This window comes from Lepisosteus platostomus, chromosome 11 (genome assembly GCF_059453375.1).
Source record: "Lepisosteus platostomus isolate fLepPlt1 chromosome 11, fLepPlt1.hap1, whole genome shotgun sequence".
Classification (NCBI taxonomy): Eukaryota; Metazoa; Chordata; class Actinopteri; order Semionotiformes; family Lepisosteidae; genus Lepisosteus; species Lepisosteus platostomus.
Genome location: NC_142621.1, coordinates 15372351 through 15387650, shown reverse-complemented (window position 1 = coordinate 15387650; position 15300 = coordinate 15372351). Strand labels below are relative to the sequence as shown.

Sequence of the window (15300 nt, the reverse complement as noted above, 5' to 3'; positions counted from 1 at the left end):
TATCTTTCCCTGCCTGTCCTTATCATTGTGAACAATTGTAATCCTCTTGATCTCTTTCACAAACAATACATAACACTGAAATTAATGATTAAATACTGTTGTGTTATGTTCTAAACGGCAAACAACTACAAACCCACTGTTAGAATAACCACAGGTGAAACTTTATTCTTCCAAAGCAAGTAAACAAGAGGTGACAGTTAAAGACAGTGTGAGTGGGAGCTGACATGCCAGGTTACTTTCTGGGTGGAACAATCTAGGGATCCTGTCAGGAAGGGATCACTGGGAATGTCACCCCTCTTTAAGGCTCACAGATATCCAGAACTAGGCTATGGTAAAATAGAAAAATAAAAAATCAATAAAACAGGTAATGTATTATCTACAAATATAGAAATAAACCCTGAATGATGCTTCAAAACAAATGTTCTTGGAAATCTATAAGCATTAAGTAAGATCATTTCCCACAAAAATCTCCCTTTGTTGTTTCATAGTAGTGTTTGCATAAAAAACTGAATAGCTATTTAATTGGTTATCTGATACCAGTCAATGAATTGTATTTCATAGACCTTGTTTCTTGGAGATTCATTTTGTAATGTTATTACAAAGTAGACATGTTCACAGGCAATGGTACAATAGTAAAAAATAACTGGTCAGATTTGTTTTTCAATGCAAATGTATCAAGCAGTGATGGTCTACAGAAAAATACAATTCCTATATTGTGGTACAGTTTATAAAAAGACATTGTAAATAGTTTTGTATTGTATTTCACACTAATTTAAAGAACTTAGCCTCTTTAGTGTCTAACAACAGGCATTATGAAGTCTTGAAAGGTCTTGACAAAGTTAATGCAATGGGCTTCATCAAAGTCAGTAGTTACTATGGCCGTCTTGGGAGTTTAAGAAAAACCTACTGTAACCTAATGGGCCAATCTGTTTTTTTTTTTTTAGGATTCCCTCGCAGTACAAAGAATGCTGTGTAGGGTAATTAATTGGCTTCTCTAAATTAGGTTAAAGCCCAGTGAGTAGCGGCGGTAAAATGGACTTAGACTAAACGATAATTGAAAATGGATGGAAAGGTGGATGTTAGACATGGACGGAGGACGTTTACTCTGGTCTATTCCTGCTCAAGGTTAGATAGTCAAGACTAGTTGCTGGACGAGTGAACGGATTGACAGGCGGAAGTTGATGTGTGTACACATTTTGACTGACTATGTGATATTTGCCGAACTGTTGATGCAGGTGAGTATACTCAGCTGATTGTGCAATCGGCAGTTACTGTTTTGCCACTCTAAAATTCAACATGCATCTACGTAGTGGTCGTTGGAATATTTATTTTTATTTATGTGATGGCGATACTGAGATGATAAGTATACGCACCTTCACGGCTAGATTAGGGAAGAATAACAAATGCTGTCCTTGATGGAATAAGCCTTTTAAGAGGCGCAGAACGACTCACAAATATATAAAAGTGACTACATTATAGCTTTTAATGTTTCCAAAAATAAGTATTTTGTTTAGACTTGAATAATTCTGAAAATAAGAACAAACCGTTCATTTTTTGACAAGTTTGCCGTCTTCGGACATCAGATAAATTTTGTACTAGATTAACGAGACTTTTGCAGATTTCCAATCGTTTGAGCAAGAGTTACATTATTATTAGTCATTGCTGTTGTTGGATTTTTATTTGTTCCGCTGTTCTCAAAACACCGCTCGAGTGTATTTACGTAGCATCCTCTTAGAGTAAATACAGGAGGTCTCTTGGTCTTTGCTGTTGCAGCAGCTTAACTGTTTAAATTAAGCAATATGTTGATTTATGTGTCTTCAGTAGGACACAGTACAACCCTGTATAAATTCAAGAGCGTACATGTTACACTAGGCCATGGATGAGTTTGCTATTTTCACTCTTTAATTATATATAAGAATGAATATACCATTTTATTACATATATAAAATAATTGCAGTTTTTCTTCATTTCCATTCTTGAGGGTTGTCCCTTGTGCTCTTGCTGACTCACACAAATACCGCAAGTGTACATTTCAAAGCCAAAATTATTATAAGCCCATAATATATAGCCTCCTTATTGGAATGTGAGCAAAAATTGAAATGAAGAAAATATAACTTAATGTTCTGCGTATCCTGCGTATCTCTTCTTCTCATTTGTGTTCCAGTGTGGAAGGGAGATGTGTGGGGTGCGGAGGCAGTGATTTCTCCGTTGCCACGGCGTTGGGACTCTTGGGAAAGCAGCCATGGCCTCTGTGGCCCAGCCGAAGAGCACGTCCCCCGAGCAGGGCCAGTACTCCTCGGACAGGTACGCACGGCTCCTCCTGGCCCAGATGAACAAGATGCGGCTGAGGAAGGATTTCTGTGATGTGCAGCTGCAGGTGGGGGGCCGAGGCTTCAGCGTGCACAGGCTTGTCCTGGCGGCCAGCAGCCCCTACTTCTCTGCGCTGTTCGCGGGGGGCATGCGGGAGGCCAACCGAGACTTCGTGCAGATTCTCGGCGTGGAGGCTGATGCGTTTGAAATACTGCTGGAGTTCATATATACAGGTAGGCTGCCAGCACTGAGATGTACTGTATGTGAATTTGTTTCAACTGCTTGTTCCGTCTCTCCTTTAATTAGGTGCTCTGTGTTCATTTGAGAAGAAATGTAACTAGGTAAGGAATTAACTCAAGCGATTGGTGTTTAACTGGAGATGACAGGCTTCAGAAATTCTTTCAGATCTTTGGTTCAAAAATGTTGCTAAATGTTCCACACTGAGAAATTAGAAGATGAATGTGTAAGCATTTTGATCATTGATCGACTACCTAGTCAATGTACACGACTATATTTATAAACATTAATCTGCTCACAATGTTGTAGTCAATGAATTGGCTAAACATTAGCTAATACATTCTCTACTGCTGATTTTGTCGATTGATTCAAAGCAGGTGTCGACCTCAGCTCTGATGTGTCTCACTCTGTGTGTCCGAGGTGCAGGTATGATCAACGTCAATGTGGACAATGTCCAGGAGTTAATCGTTGCCGCAGATATGCTCCAGCTCAGTGAGGTGGTCAGTATTTGCTGTGAGTTTCTCAAGGCGCAGATGGATCCGTCCAACTGCGTGGGAATTTACCAGTTCCTGGAGCAGATAGCCTGTCTTGAGATGCTGGAGTTCACAGAGAACTACATTTACGTTCACTTCCTGGAGGTGAGGGCACATTACTACCTAGAGAGCGCTGCACAGAAGGCAATATGTGAACGGATGTTGAAAGGAAATATGTTGAAATGTTTAGCATCAGACATTTGCTGCCAGTGCTGTGATCTAATTCCTTGTTTCAGCTTCCATTATACTGTAGCAGGAATAACAAAGTCCAGATGTGGAGAACTAGAGCTTATTAATATTTAACTGAACAAACATCCTTGATTTTTTTTTTTGCCTGATATTTTACAATTATAAGTTTTGTAGGAACAAAAATGAAATTGTAAGAGCTGAAGGAGGGGGAAATTATCTGATTAAGATAGGTTTTACTGTTGTTAAGGGTGTAACTGGGCATTACAATTCAGCTGAAAGGAAAAGTATCTTTTGATACTGTGTAAATATGTTACAATCAAAACAGTTGAATGTATAAAATGTGAATGTTGATTTATTCTTGACATGAAGGACCACTACCTGTAATTGGTATCTGTGATGTTTCCTGAAGCACATTACTGCGAGCAGCGCTCCTGTACGCAGTATTTACCCTCCATGGCTCTGTGTGCCCCGTGTCAGGTATGCGTTGCAGACGAGTTCGCCGGCCTCTCGAAGGACCAGCTGGTGAAGCTGCTGCGCAGCGAGGAGCTGCGGATCGAAGACGAGTACCAGGTGTTCACCGCCGCCATGGGCTGGGTGCTGAAGGACGTGCCCAAGAGGAAGAAACACGTGGTGGAGGTCCTAGACCCCGTGCGCTTCCCCCTTCTCTCTCCGCAGCGGCTCTTCAAGTACATCGAGGGTAGGGCATCTGGAACGACAGCTGTAGGTCCCCCTTTCCAGGAGCTCGAAGCTGGTATTTTCACACAGCACTCTCACTCATCATATTTGTGCAGGATGTGCAACCAGAAAGAAACCACGGCACATTGAGCCTTCAACTTACCCTAGCCTATGAGTATTCAGGCTACAATAGAAAGAAGAAAATGCATTCATGTCGTACAAGTGAAGTAAGAGTCGGAATTTAAGCGCTTTGAGTGGAGTGTCCAGAAAAGCGCTATATAAATGTAAGCAATTATTATTATTATTAATTCTTGAGGAAGTTAAGAAAGCTACAAACAAGAGGAAGCCATTCTGCCTATCCAGCACATTTGCTATTTGATCTGAAGATCACATTCAGCCATCACATAATGTTTTATAGTATAGATTATAAATGTACAATATGGGTACAATATGTGTTTTCCTTAGACACAATATAATCCTCTTGTTTTGTCTGTTTCTTCATGTATTTTTTCCAAAAGGCATTTCTGACTTTAGCCTGCGGGTGGCACTGCAAACCTTGCTGAGAGAATACACTGAAGTGAGCAAGTCTCCCAAGGAGAACAAGATGTTCAGTTTACTGCAGCCAGCAAAGACACGTCCACGAAGAAAGGCAAGGAAGTATCTTTATGCTATAGGTAAATAACACTGATTTCACTTCCACCATATAGAGCACACCCTGGTTGTCTACCTCATGTTAAAGGGGGTATAAGGGAAATGTGACTGTTACTTTGATCCTTTGATGAGGGCCTCAAGCGCGTGTTTATGTAATTATGTTTTAAAAGGTAATCATTGAACTGAATTATGAAAATCTGAGTCTTGTTTTTTTTTTCAGAAAGGCACTTGATATAGTTTTACCTGGAACAGTAACCATTTAGTGAAGTGCAATAGGCATGGGCCTGTTTCTGGCATTGGGGGCATTTAACAACTGCATATCTTTGGGGGTCAGGTCAGCCCAGTCCATCATTGGAGTACAGCTCCCCTCTATTTCAGACATTTTTACTACTCGCTGCCTCAGGAAGGCTGGAAGTATCGTTAAGGACACCAGTCATCCTGGTTCCTCACTTTTCTCCCCTCTTCCCACTTTTAAGCATTATAGGAGCATAAAGGCATGAACGTCTAGACTTCTTCCCTAAGGCTGTCAGATTACTGAACTCTACCCCTACCACTGGCTCACACTGATGTTTTTTTTTCTCTAAGATGTATGTTATTTAACTCGTAGTTGTTGCTGCCGCTGTTCTGTGTTTTTGGTGTTTCCTTGATGTCTTTGTTTAGGAGCATTTGTGCCAATAAGCATTTCATTGCACTTGTGCATAGGACAGTAAAGTCTACTCTACTCTTCTAGCCTCCCTCAGCCTGGAGAGGTACATGAGCAGAGGTGGGATGAGATTGGGCCCCCGGGTGAAGGAGTCTGTCTAACCCCAGTGTTGTTGCGCCTCAGGGGGATACACGCGCCTGCAGGGCGGCCGGTGGAGTGACAGCCGGGCACTGAGCTGCGTGGAGCGCTTCGACTCCTTCAGCCAGTACTGGACCACAGTGTCCTCCCTGCACCAGGCGCGCAGCGGGCTGGGCGTTGCGGTGCTGGAGGGCATGATCTATGTGGTTGGAGGTGGGTGTCCTGGAGCCAGCAGGCTAGTGGACTGTATTCATACAGCCTCACGTATGAAAGTGGGGAAAGTGTAAAAAGTTACTTTGGCAATTATCATTGGTTTCCTTGACAATTTAAGTCTAATATACCATGATATAAGAAAGATTTCACTGGTTCTGCCAAGCTTTTAAGTGTTCATAACAGTGGTATGGTACTTCCCTTAATTGTGGTTAATTACAGTGTAACAGGTCAGTGGAATGAAGTAAGAGGAATTTAAAGTCATTTTAAAGCTGTGGTACGCATGCAATGTAAGTTAAAAAAATTACCTTGGTAGTTTTTCTCATGGGTTTTTCCACCACATTATATTAACATCTTTTTTTTCTGAAAATGGATAAAACAGATGACTAACATGGCAAAATCAAACTCATGCAGTTCAGAGTGAGGAAGCACGTTTCAGGACAGCTATCACAGATGTTTTCTGCGTCAAACTCCAGAGATTCTGCCTTTTGAATCAAGAGTTCTATGCCTACAGTGCTGTATTTACACCTGTAAACCTTAATAGTTCCTTTCTGGCAACCCACTGTAATTAAGCAGGACTGAGCCCAGCCAGTACCTGGATGGGAGACCTCCTGGGAAAGCTAAGTTTGCTGCTAGAAGAGGTGTTAGTGGCGCTCACCCTGCGCACTTTGTGGGTTGTAATGCCTCAGCGCAGTGATAGGGATACTGTATTATAAAAAGGCGCCGTCCTTTGGATGAGACGTAAAACTGAGGTCCTGACTCTCTGTGGTCATTAAAAATTCCAGGGTGCTTCTCGAAAAGAGTAGGGGTATAACCCCGGCATCCTGGCCAAATTACCCCTGGTCTTTACCAGTCATGGCCTCCTAACAATCCCCATCTATGAACTGCCTTCATCACTCTCTCCTCCCCAATGATAGCTGATGTGTGGAGAGTGTACTGGTGCACTATGGCTGCCATCACATCATCCAGGTTGGGTCTTTACACTCGTGGTGGTGGAGGGGAGTCCCCATTACCTGTAAAGTGCTTTGAGTGGAGTGTCCAGAAAAGTGCTATATAAGTGTAAGGAATTATTATTAATATTTTCAGGTTCATCCAGTGTGTGACGTGTCTGAATGGTGTGTGAATTGGATTTTACAGGGGAAAAGGACTCTATGATATTTGACTGTGCTGAGAGATATGACCCAGTGACGAAGCAGTGGGCTGCTGTGGCTTCTCTGAACTTCCCACGCTGTGGAGTGGGTGTCTGTCCCTGCCATGGAGCTCTTTATGCATTAGGTAATGCGGTGAATGTGTATCTCATGAGCAAGCACTGAGTATGTGTGTAGCTACAGATCCTCATTTTCTTTACAGTTTCTCACTGCTGCGATCCTTGAGGACCAAAGTCCCATAGGAGTTAAGGTATTAGATGTTTAGTCCAGGGCTTGAATTGAGGGGTGATTGAAGAAGCGCCGATAAACATTCCCACTGTTAAAAGAAGCATTCTCTTTTATAAACTGATTTGTTAATACCTTGGTGTTGTGGGAAGATACAGCGCTGCTCAAGGGGTGACTTCATGACTACCCCTAGACGGGTGGTTTCTTTACAGAAGACTCTCCCACACCCACCCCTGCCTGGTCCCCTTGCTCTTTTTTTCTTCCGTATCGATGCAGAGTGCTTACAGTTTTAATAGGCTTATTCAAGCCACTTTACTATTAAAAACTACATTGGGGTAATGGTGAGTAGAGCTTAGTCAGGACTTCCAAACCGGCATTACGTAGATCTTCATTATGGATTTAACATTTATATTAGTTGACACTTCATTTTGAGACAGGAAAAAAATGACATTAACTAAAGAGGCAACTTTGGGGAAAGGCTGGGCTAAACTGAACGCAGTTGAATTCGGGCTGTCAATTTTAGCACATGTTCTTCTGATTTGAGTGCATCTTCACAGGGGGATGGATCGGGTCAGAGATTGGGAAAACCATGGAGCGGTATGACCCAGCGGAAAACAAATGGGAAATTGTAGGCAGCATGCCAGTTCCTCGATATTACTTTGGTTGTTGTGAGATGCAAGGTAAGGAGCTGAATTTCAAATGGGATATAATACAATGTGCTTTGATTAAGTATGAAGAATAATAAATGACAAATTTTGAGGAATAAATACATGACAAAACAACACCTGATTTATAAAGCTGTCTTCAGTATGGAACTATTACACTCAAACTACTGTATATAATTCTGTACTATGTCAATACAACAGAAGTGTTTTGTTTCAGATTTTCAGTGTTGTAACAGAATTGATTGCTATAGGAAGAGACTGTCTGAGCTTGTGTGTTTCTCTGTGTGTTGCAGGGTTCATCTATGTGATTGGAGGTATCAGTGATGAGGGGATAGAGCTACGCTCGGCGGAGATGTACGATCCCATTGCCAAGCGCTGGAGTGCTCTGCCTGTCATGGTCATGCGCCGGGCATATGTGGGCGTAGCCTGCCTCAACAACTGTATCTACGCAGTCGGGGGGTGGAACGAGGCCTTGGGTTCGTTGGAGACAGTGGAGAAATACTGCCCTGAGGAGGTGGGTTACGGTGGAATAATTGGATCACGACTATTTAGAGTCCCATAACTAGGTGCAAAGCACATTAATTAATCTTAAGAGATGCTTGTTTTGTGCAAGAGCCAAAACTGCTGGCCATTTCGTGGTTATCTTACTTTGATTGCATTCATATTCACAGATCTGGACTTGATGAACCTTGCAACACACAGAGAAACACACAAGCTCAGACAGTCTCTTCCTACAGCAATCAATTCTGTTACTTATATATGGTGTACATACATTTCACAACACTAGTAACTACAGTCCAGATAAATATTGTATGGGATAAAAAGGAAAAAGTTTGGTTTCAGGGGTTTTGGCTGTGGCATTATTTGAGAACGTGTTTCTACTAATTATGTTTGAAAGTTGTGGTCACAGAGTAATATACACCATCGCTAAATGAGAGACAGAATTGGGAGTCTGTTGATGGGAACTGTGATGAGAAATGGCCTTTATTTGCCATCGTGCAGGGGAATATGATCCATGTTGGTGGGCACACTCCAGTCATGCAGCTAAGTGGTGAAGAGTTACCACTGTAGATAGAAACCGTGACTCTAATTGTGCTTATGTGTCTCATGTGATGCTTAGTTTTGATAGTAGCATTAGATGTTGCATGGAAGTGATCCTGCAGGTGGACCTTCTGAAAATGAAGTAATTGGGCCATTACATTAACAATCATATGCCTGTGCTTTGAGGACTGCAGTACCAGCCCTGTGTCTCACTGCCCATCTCTCTGCCTCCCTCGTGTTTTTACTCCTTCACTCCCTCTGCCTCTCTCTCGTCCAGGAGAAGTGGGTGGAAGTTGCCCCCATGGCCATGGCACGGGCAGGAGTTTCGGTGGCGGCGGTCAATGGGCTTCTCTATGCTGTGGGGGGGCGGGCGTCCAGCCGCGACTTTTCCGCACCCGTGACGGTGGACTCCGTTGAGATCTACGACCCCCACCTGGATACCTGGACCGAGATCGGCAACATGATCACCAGCCGCTGCGATGGAGGAGTGGCTGTGCTCTGAGACACCTGCATCTGTACTGTGCCTCCCACTCCTCACGGGGCCAAACCAGCAACAGCACACTAAAGCTCTTCAGACACCACCTCTGGAGTGGATCATAGTGGTTTTATATCACACAAGCACTGTGCACAACAGCTTGATCATCGGGACTGGCTTGGGACTGGCCTTCACTGTTTTTGGATGAGTTATTTAGTTCGTATAATTTTTTTATCTTTTTAACAGATCTGACCCTGTATTAGGTAAAAATACAGAGATTCTAAAAGTCACGCAGAGAGAAAAAGCAGTCTGGGTCTTTCTCCAGCACCAACATTGCTAAAGCCTTCAAACTGCTGTTATAATATGAGGTGAAAGACCCTCTGATGGGGTCTTTTCTCCAGTGCACAGCTGTTGGTTATTTTTCATTCAATAGCAAATAAGTGTTAACAAACTTCTATTTTAAAGGGTCCCTCAAGTTTGTGAATTTAAAAGTTTAAATCATTGGGGAGGAAAAAAAATCATTTTTTTCTCATGGGACCTGAGATACAACATTCAGGGTCTGGAAGTAACCTTCCGTTTCCTACAAAAAGTGTTTAGAAGGTGAGCTGGAGTTGCTGTTACAGGTTATTCTGTGTAAATGAACAAGCTAAGCACTACGCAGTGGGGATTTTATTTGCTTGTACCCCACATGCCAGCACTTTAGGAAAATTAACAAAGAAGAATAACTCGAGGTCTAGAGAAGAAGACACTTTAACTGTGGAGTCGCTGCTTGTTTCATGGGAAAAAAAAACTCCATCAACACATTTTTCACATCCTAGTGCCAAGGACACGGAAATTACATATTTCAGCTTTTTTTCCATTACGTACATAGTTGGGCAACTGTGAAAGCTTTTTACTCCAAAGAAGAATGTACACTTAATTTCCTGAAAGTAATTATATAAATATAAAGAAGCCAATCATGCTATAAACAATATTGATATACTGTATAAGAAAAATTAACTTTTTCATTTCAGCATAGTTCTCAGATTTTGAATGGACTATATTTGAAACAATGTGCTTTGATAGTTTTCACAGCCCATTTTCAATAATTAATTTGCTTAGAATTATTTTTTTCACCTTTCAAAATTCAGTAACTTCAATACAGAAAGAATGATACCAGGATATAGAAGATATGTAACTGGCATAGAGAAAAATTGCCCTTCAGGACTTCTGAATGGTCACTGTTTCCAAATGTAGAAGCATTCTTATGTACAACCTTTGCTGACTCAAGATTGACTCTGCTTTATAAAAAGTAAGTGGAAAAAGTGTAATTTATCTTTTGTAATACTGTTTGCTCTTACTAGATGTGCATTTCAATTTTTTGCAGTGAGTCAATTTTGACCAGGAGCTGCATGCTGTTAAATTCTCCATGACAGTATGTGAAAGGTCAATATCTAGTTCAGTGTCTGCAGCTGTTACTGTGAACACTAGGGTTCTCAATTCTGGTGTCCTTCCAAAAGTCTGTGACAGCACTTTTATTAGTCATCGTCATTGGCTAAATTATTTAATTAAAGGCTCCAGAGTCACTGATAGATTTTTAATAAGAAAGCTAAAGTGTTGTACACATAATAATATTGTCATTACTCTGTGCAAGATAAAATCTTCAGATACTCCTTTTTAGTTTTGTGTAGGCTACAAAATGCCTGTAATCGAAAACTGTAAAATTAAAATAATGCCGGACTGCTTTAAAGTATTATCTTGTATAAGGAATTATGTGCTTGTTGTGCAATACTTAAGCAGCAACACATCTACAGGAACAAGTTAAGGTTTATTCTGTGCTGAAAAGAGAAGAAAAGAAACAACACTTCGACTGAGGAGAAGAATTCATCCGAAGAAGGCTCCACAGCTTTTTCCTTTTTCCTTTGCAGCCTACGAATGCTGAAGCAGCTCTGTACCTGGACTACTTCAATGCATCTGTATGTTTCTTTCTTTCCTAGAGAGCATACAGTCATGTTTGTGAACCCTTCAAGTCGGTCATTATTTTAGATATTATAGAGATATAAGAACCTGAACTCTTAATGAATATATAGAATGAATATTCTAAATAAAGACTTCCCACACATAAAAAGGGATTTTAACTCATAGATTATTAGACTATGATATTTAGCAAATTACCAGATATCCTTATCTGCAAATGTTGTCTGAAAAACAACTTGTGGCACCTCCTTAAGCAAAAATAACTACACAGTGGCGTCCTATAACCAATTATCAGTCTCTGACATCTTGCTGGAGGGATTTTTTACAAAACTCTGCCAGTTCTGTGAGGTTTGAAGGATGTCTTGCATCAACAGCCCTCTTCAGGTCCTGGCACAACATTTCAATAGCATTTAGGTCAGGGCTTTGGCTTGGCCATTCACAGACATGGAACCTTTTCTTCCTAAGGCATTCTTTTGTGGACTCGTGGAATGTTTAGGATCGTTGTCTTGTTGAAACATCTACTTTGTGCCCAGCTTGAGTTTTCGAACTGATGGCCTGGCATTCTTCTCAAGAATTCCTTGATATTTCTCAGAATTCATGATTCCCTGAATGTCAAGTTGCCCAGGGCCAGAGTAAGAAAAACACCCCCATACAAGGACAGTCCCACCAACATGCTTGACAGCAGGGATAAGGTTTTATTGGTGAAAGGCTGTGTTGCAAAGGCAAATGTAACATTTCCTGCAGTAGCACTTTTCATTTTCATACTTGTGCAGTGCACAAGTGACTGTAAGTGCTGATGACTGTAAGTGGCTCCCATAAAATGAGCATTTAAAATTATTTAAAATTCAAAACTAAAATGAAATAACCTGAAGTAGTTTTCAGCACACATGCTAATTCTAATTAGAATAGGACAATTAGATCAATTAGATCAACTGGAAGGATGTGATCTCCGTGCAAATGAAAAGACCAAAAATATGTTAAGACCATTATGTATCTGAAAGCCTTGCTACTGCACACAATTACATTTGTTAGGAAACATTGCATATTATTAACACCCTGTAGGTATGTATTCCTTTTTTTAGTTAATAAGCAAGTTACAATATCAGTTTGAGAATTTAAAACATTGATGCAATATAGTGTGCGATATCTTCAGTAGCTGAGAGATCGCAGGTGCTGTGCACACAGGTACAGATTTCATGTACAGTAAGCACAGAAAGGTCAGGGACCGAGCAATTCTGATTTTCATGGGCAATTCTTTCCACCACTGAGAGGTGAGGTTGAACAAGGATGTCTGAAAGAGGGAGTGCTGAGATGACAAGACAACAGTAGGTGGCAACCAGGGTTTTGAGGTTTTGGAGGTTAAGTAACTTTATTAAATGATCCATTTTTCACACTTCATTTGTGCATTTCTCACAAGTGTACCACTATGCAATGTCACATACTGTAGGATTCCAAAAGATTTCCACTGAGTTTTCCATTTAGTAGCAGTCTTTACTTCAACCCCTGGTATTGGCTAATTGATGCTGGATCCATTTAAAGCAGATTAAATCCTTATTTCTGAACTGGCTTGGGGTCCTCCAAGGATTGCTGCACTCCAAGTAATGCAATTATTGTTAGCTATTGTCCCTGCAGGGTGGGAAGCGAAGATGCTCATGCTAACTAACAGAAGAGTTATGTGAGCACTTCCTGGTCTCTCTTCTGAATGATATCCACTTCCTTGGTCTTAAAATGAAAACAACATAATTGATCCATGCTCAAGTTATGCCTTGCTAGTCATCATCTCTTTCACAAATACAACTCGGGTAAGACCATAAGAACTGAAAGGTGTACTTCTCCCCGATTATTATTTTTTCCACAAATCTATCACCCCCTTCATCAAAAAAATAATATATCTTTGAAACCATACTATCAGTCTTTACATTGTTTTTACCATAAGGTTCAGACTCTTCTTTTTGTAACCTCAACGTCCATCACTTCTTCTCCAAGCTCAGTATCTTTTCTGGGTAGACGTTTTTCAATATCAGAGTGGCCACCAGGGAGAAAGTGGCCACCAGTGTGAGGACAGTCCGCAGGGCCTTGAACCAACTTGGGTACCCTGGCAGGAGGGCTAGGTCATAGTGCAGGGAGATGCCCAGGCCCATGATAACCATCAGTGTGGCCTGAGTAATGTTGTCCCTGAAAAGCAGTGCCACCCAGGCCAGCAGAGAAGGTACCACACTGTTGGCCAGGTTCAGCCAGTCTGGCTTGGCAGGACTGCCCTCGGGAAGGGCAAACCCCCACCGGGCACCACCCAGGAAAGACACGATGGAAGCTCCATAGGCCACCTGCGCGTAGGCAATTTCTGGGTAGTAGAGCTCAGTGACAGCCATGAGCAGCGGAGCTGAGACAAAGGGGATCAGCCCAGCAAAGCCAAGGTACAGCGCTGGCCTGGGCCCCTTCGGGAGATCCTTCATGTCATAGCGCAGCAGGTCCAGCTCTCGCTCCTGGGGTTCTTCAGTCCGTCTGCGTTTATGCTGGAGGTTCTGGGGCGAGAGGTGCAGGAGCTGGGCTCTCAGCATGCAGGCCGCAGACTGCCTGGGGAGCCAGGGTGAGGAGCAGGCCGAGGGTAGCAGGGGGAGAGGAGAGGCCTTGATTGCACACGGTGATATTCTAGGCTCCACCTGCAACAGACTGGACACTCGGGGAGCCTAGAACAAAACCAAATACCACAATTCAGCACCAGTGTCAAGGCACTTAATTACACATATACACACACAACGTTTCGGCACACCCGAAGAAGGCTCCAAAACTGAACCGCTGCGTTTTCTTTCTTCTCTTTTCAGCATGGACTCAACCTTTACTTGTTCTTTTGCAGCCTACACATGCTGACGCAGCTACCTACGTGAACTACACAGAGCCATTCAGTGTTAGGACTGCTACGAAACAGGGGAAGACAAAAACTGCAGTGCCTGACAACTTGTCCATGTAAATCATGCAGGGCCTGATGCACACGGTCATTGATGTTTTTGTAAATTAAAAAGTATGTAATTACATTAATGATGTGTGGAAAGAACAGAAACATGTTTCTTCAAATAAAAAAATAAAGATTATTTTTATGCGATGCTAAAGACACATTTACCATAGAACTGTGGAAACATTCCTCAGTTTTTCTTACGATTTTGTTTTTCTGAGAGCATAAAACCCAATTACATGGTGATTTTAAAAGATTTTCCAAAACAATTAATTTAAAAATCAAGTCAGCATAGATGTCATATCGAATTACTTTTATACATACTTACCCTGCAAGCAGTCGTGAAGCATCTTTTTATTAAACAGGCGAACATTTTGAAATTTGAGATTAAATAAAGCTACCGCTTAATGTACACCGTCCTCCTAGCACACCCAGAGACAATAAAACATAAAAAAACTATTTTTTGCTTGTTAGGCTTTAGGTAACATCGCTCTGCACCGGCTCAACGAAAAGAGAATATTGTTTAATTATAATTTGCGTAGTCCAATACTTGTATTTTCATTCGTGTTAAGTACTTTAAAATGCAATCTACTTTCTATTCAGGGTCTTTATTAAAGGCTTCTTCTTCTTCTTTGTCGTTAGTTTCAATTAAAGAATCGAGAACAATACCTGTTGTTTTCAAAGACTTAAAAAAATATAAATTGGAAAGGTCACACTTAAACGGTTTTCTCGAAAAGGTGATTGTGTGCAAGCGTTTACGATGTTCGACTGGATACGTTGGTAGGAAACGAAGTTCCCACTAAAATACCATTCATTGAACTTCATTCATTTCCTCAAGAACTGTAGTTAGATCTGCATTGAACTCGAGCGAACAGTTTATGAACTAGTATGAACTTTGTTCATTTGTGTTTTTATTATGATGTGTAGCATGAACGTCCTAAAGTAAACAAATTCCGAAGTTTACAAGATAATTAAAATAAATAAAGGCCTAACATTTTTTATTATTCGTTAAAATCATACCACACAAAATGCCTATCCGAACCCATATACATGCTAATTTCTCTTGTCTCATTGCGTAGATAAGGATATATCTATGGATATTCATAACACATTTTACTAGCTACAGCTTACAGATAAAAAGAAAGCAAAGCCTTATATGGTACAAAAATGTTGCAATTCACGCTTTACGTTTGATGTATTTTAATTAATCTTTAGCCCTTGTTGGTAATGGTACCGGTGAAACATATCATGTTA

At 41.3% G+C, this 15300-nt stretch overlaps 2 protein-coding genes across 2 annotated transcripts; one reads left to right on the top strand and one right to left on the bottom strand.

Moving 5' to 3' along the window:
- Window positions 1-85: 85 nt before the first annotated feature.
- Window positions 86-10872, top strand: ipp (intracisternal A particle-promoted polypeptide). The gene is made up of 10 exons (XM_088598683.1): window positions 86-1235; window positions 2165-2543; window positions 2974-3185; window positions 3747-3966; window positions 4463-4618; window positions 5422-5589; window positions 6724-6861; window positions 7517-7639; window positions 7918-8138; window positions 8943-10872. The coding sequence occupies exons 2-10, from the start codon at window positions 2243-2245 to the stop codon at window positions 9165-9167; spliced, it is 1764 nt and encodes a 587-aa protein (XP_088454809.1). The 5' UTR covers window positions 86-1235; window positions 2165-2242; the 3' UTR covers window positions 9168-10872.
- Window positions 10873-12438: 1566 nt separating this feature from the next.
- tmem69 (transmembrane protein 69) lies at window positions 12439-14809 on the bottom strand. The gene is made up of 2 exons (XM_088598687.1): window positions 14375-14809; window positions 12439-13783 (listed from the first exon to the last, which is right to left on the bottom strand). The coding sequence occupies exons 1-2, from the start codon at window positions 14417-14419 to the stop codon at window positions 13067-13069; spliced, it is 762 nt and encodes a 253-aa protein (XP_088454813.1). The 5' UTR covers window positions 14420-14809; the 3' UTR covers window positions 12439-13066.
- Window positions 14810-15300: the final 491 nt, after the last annotated feature.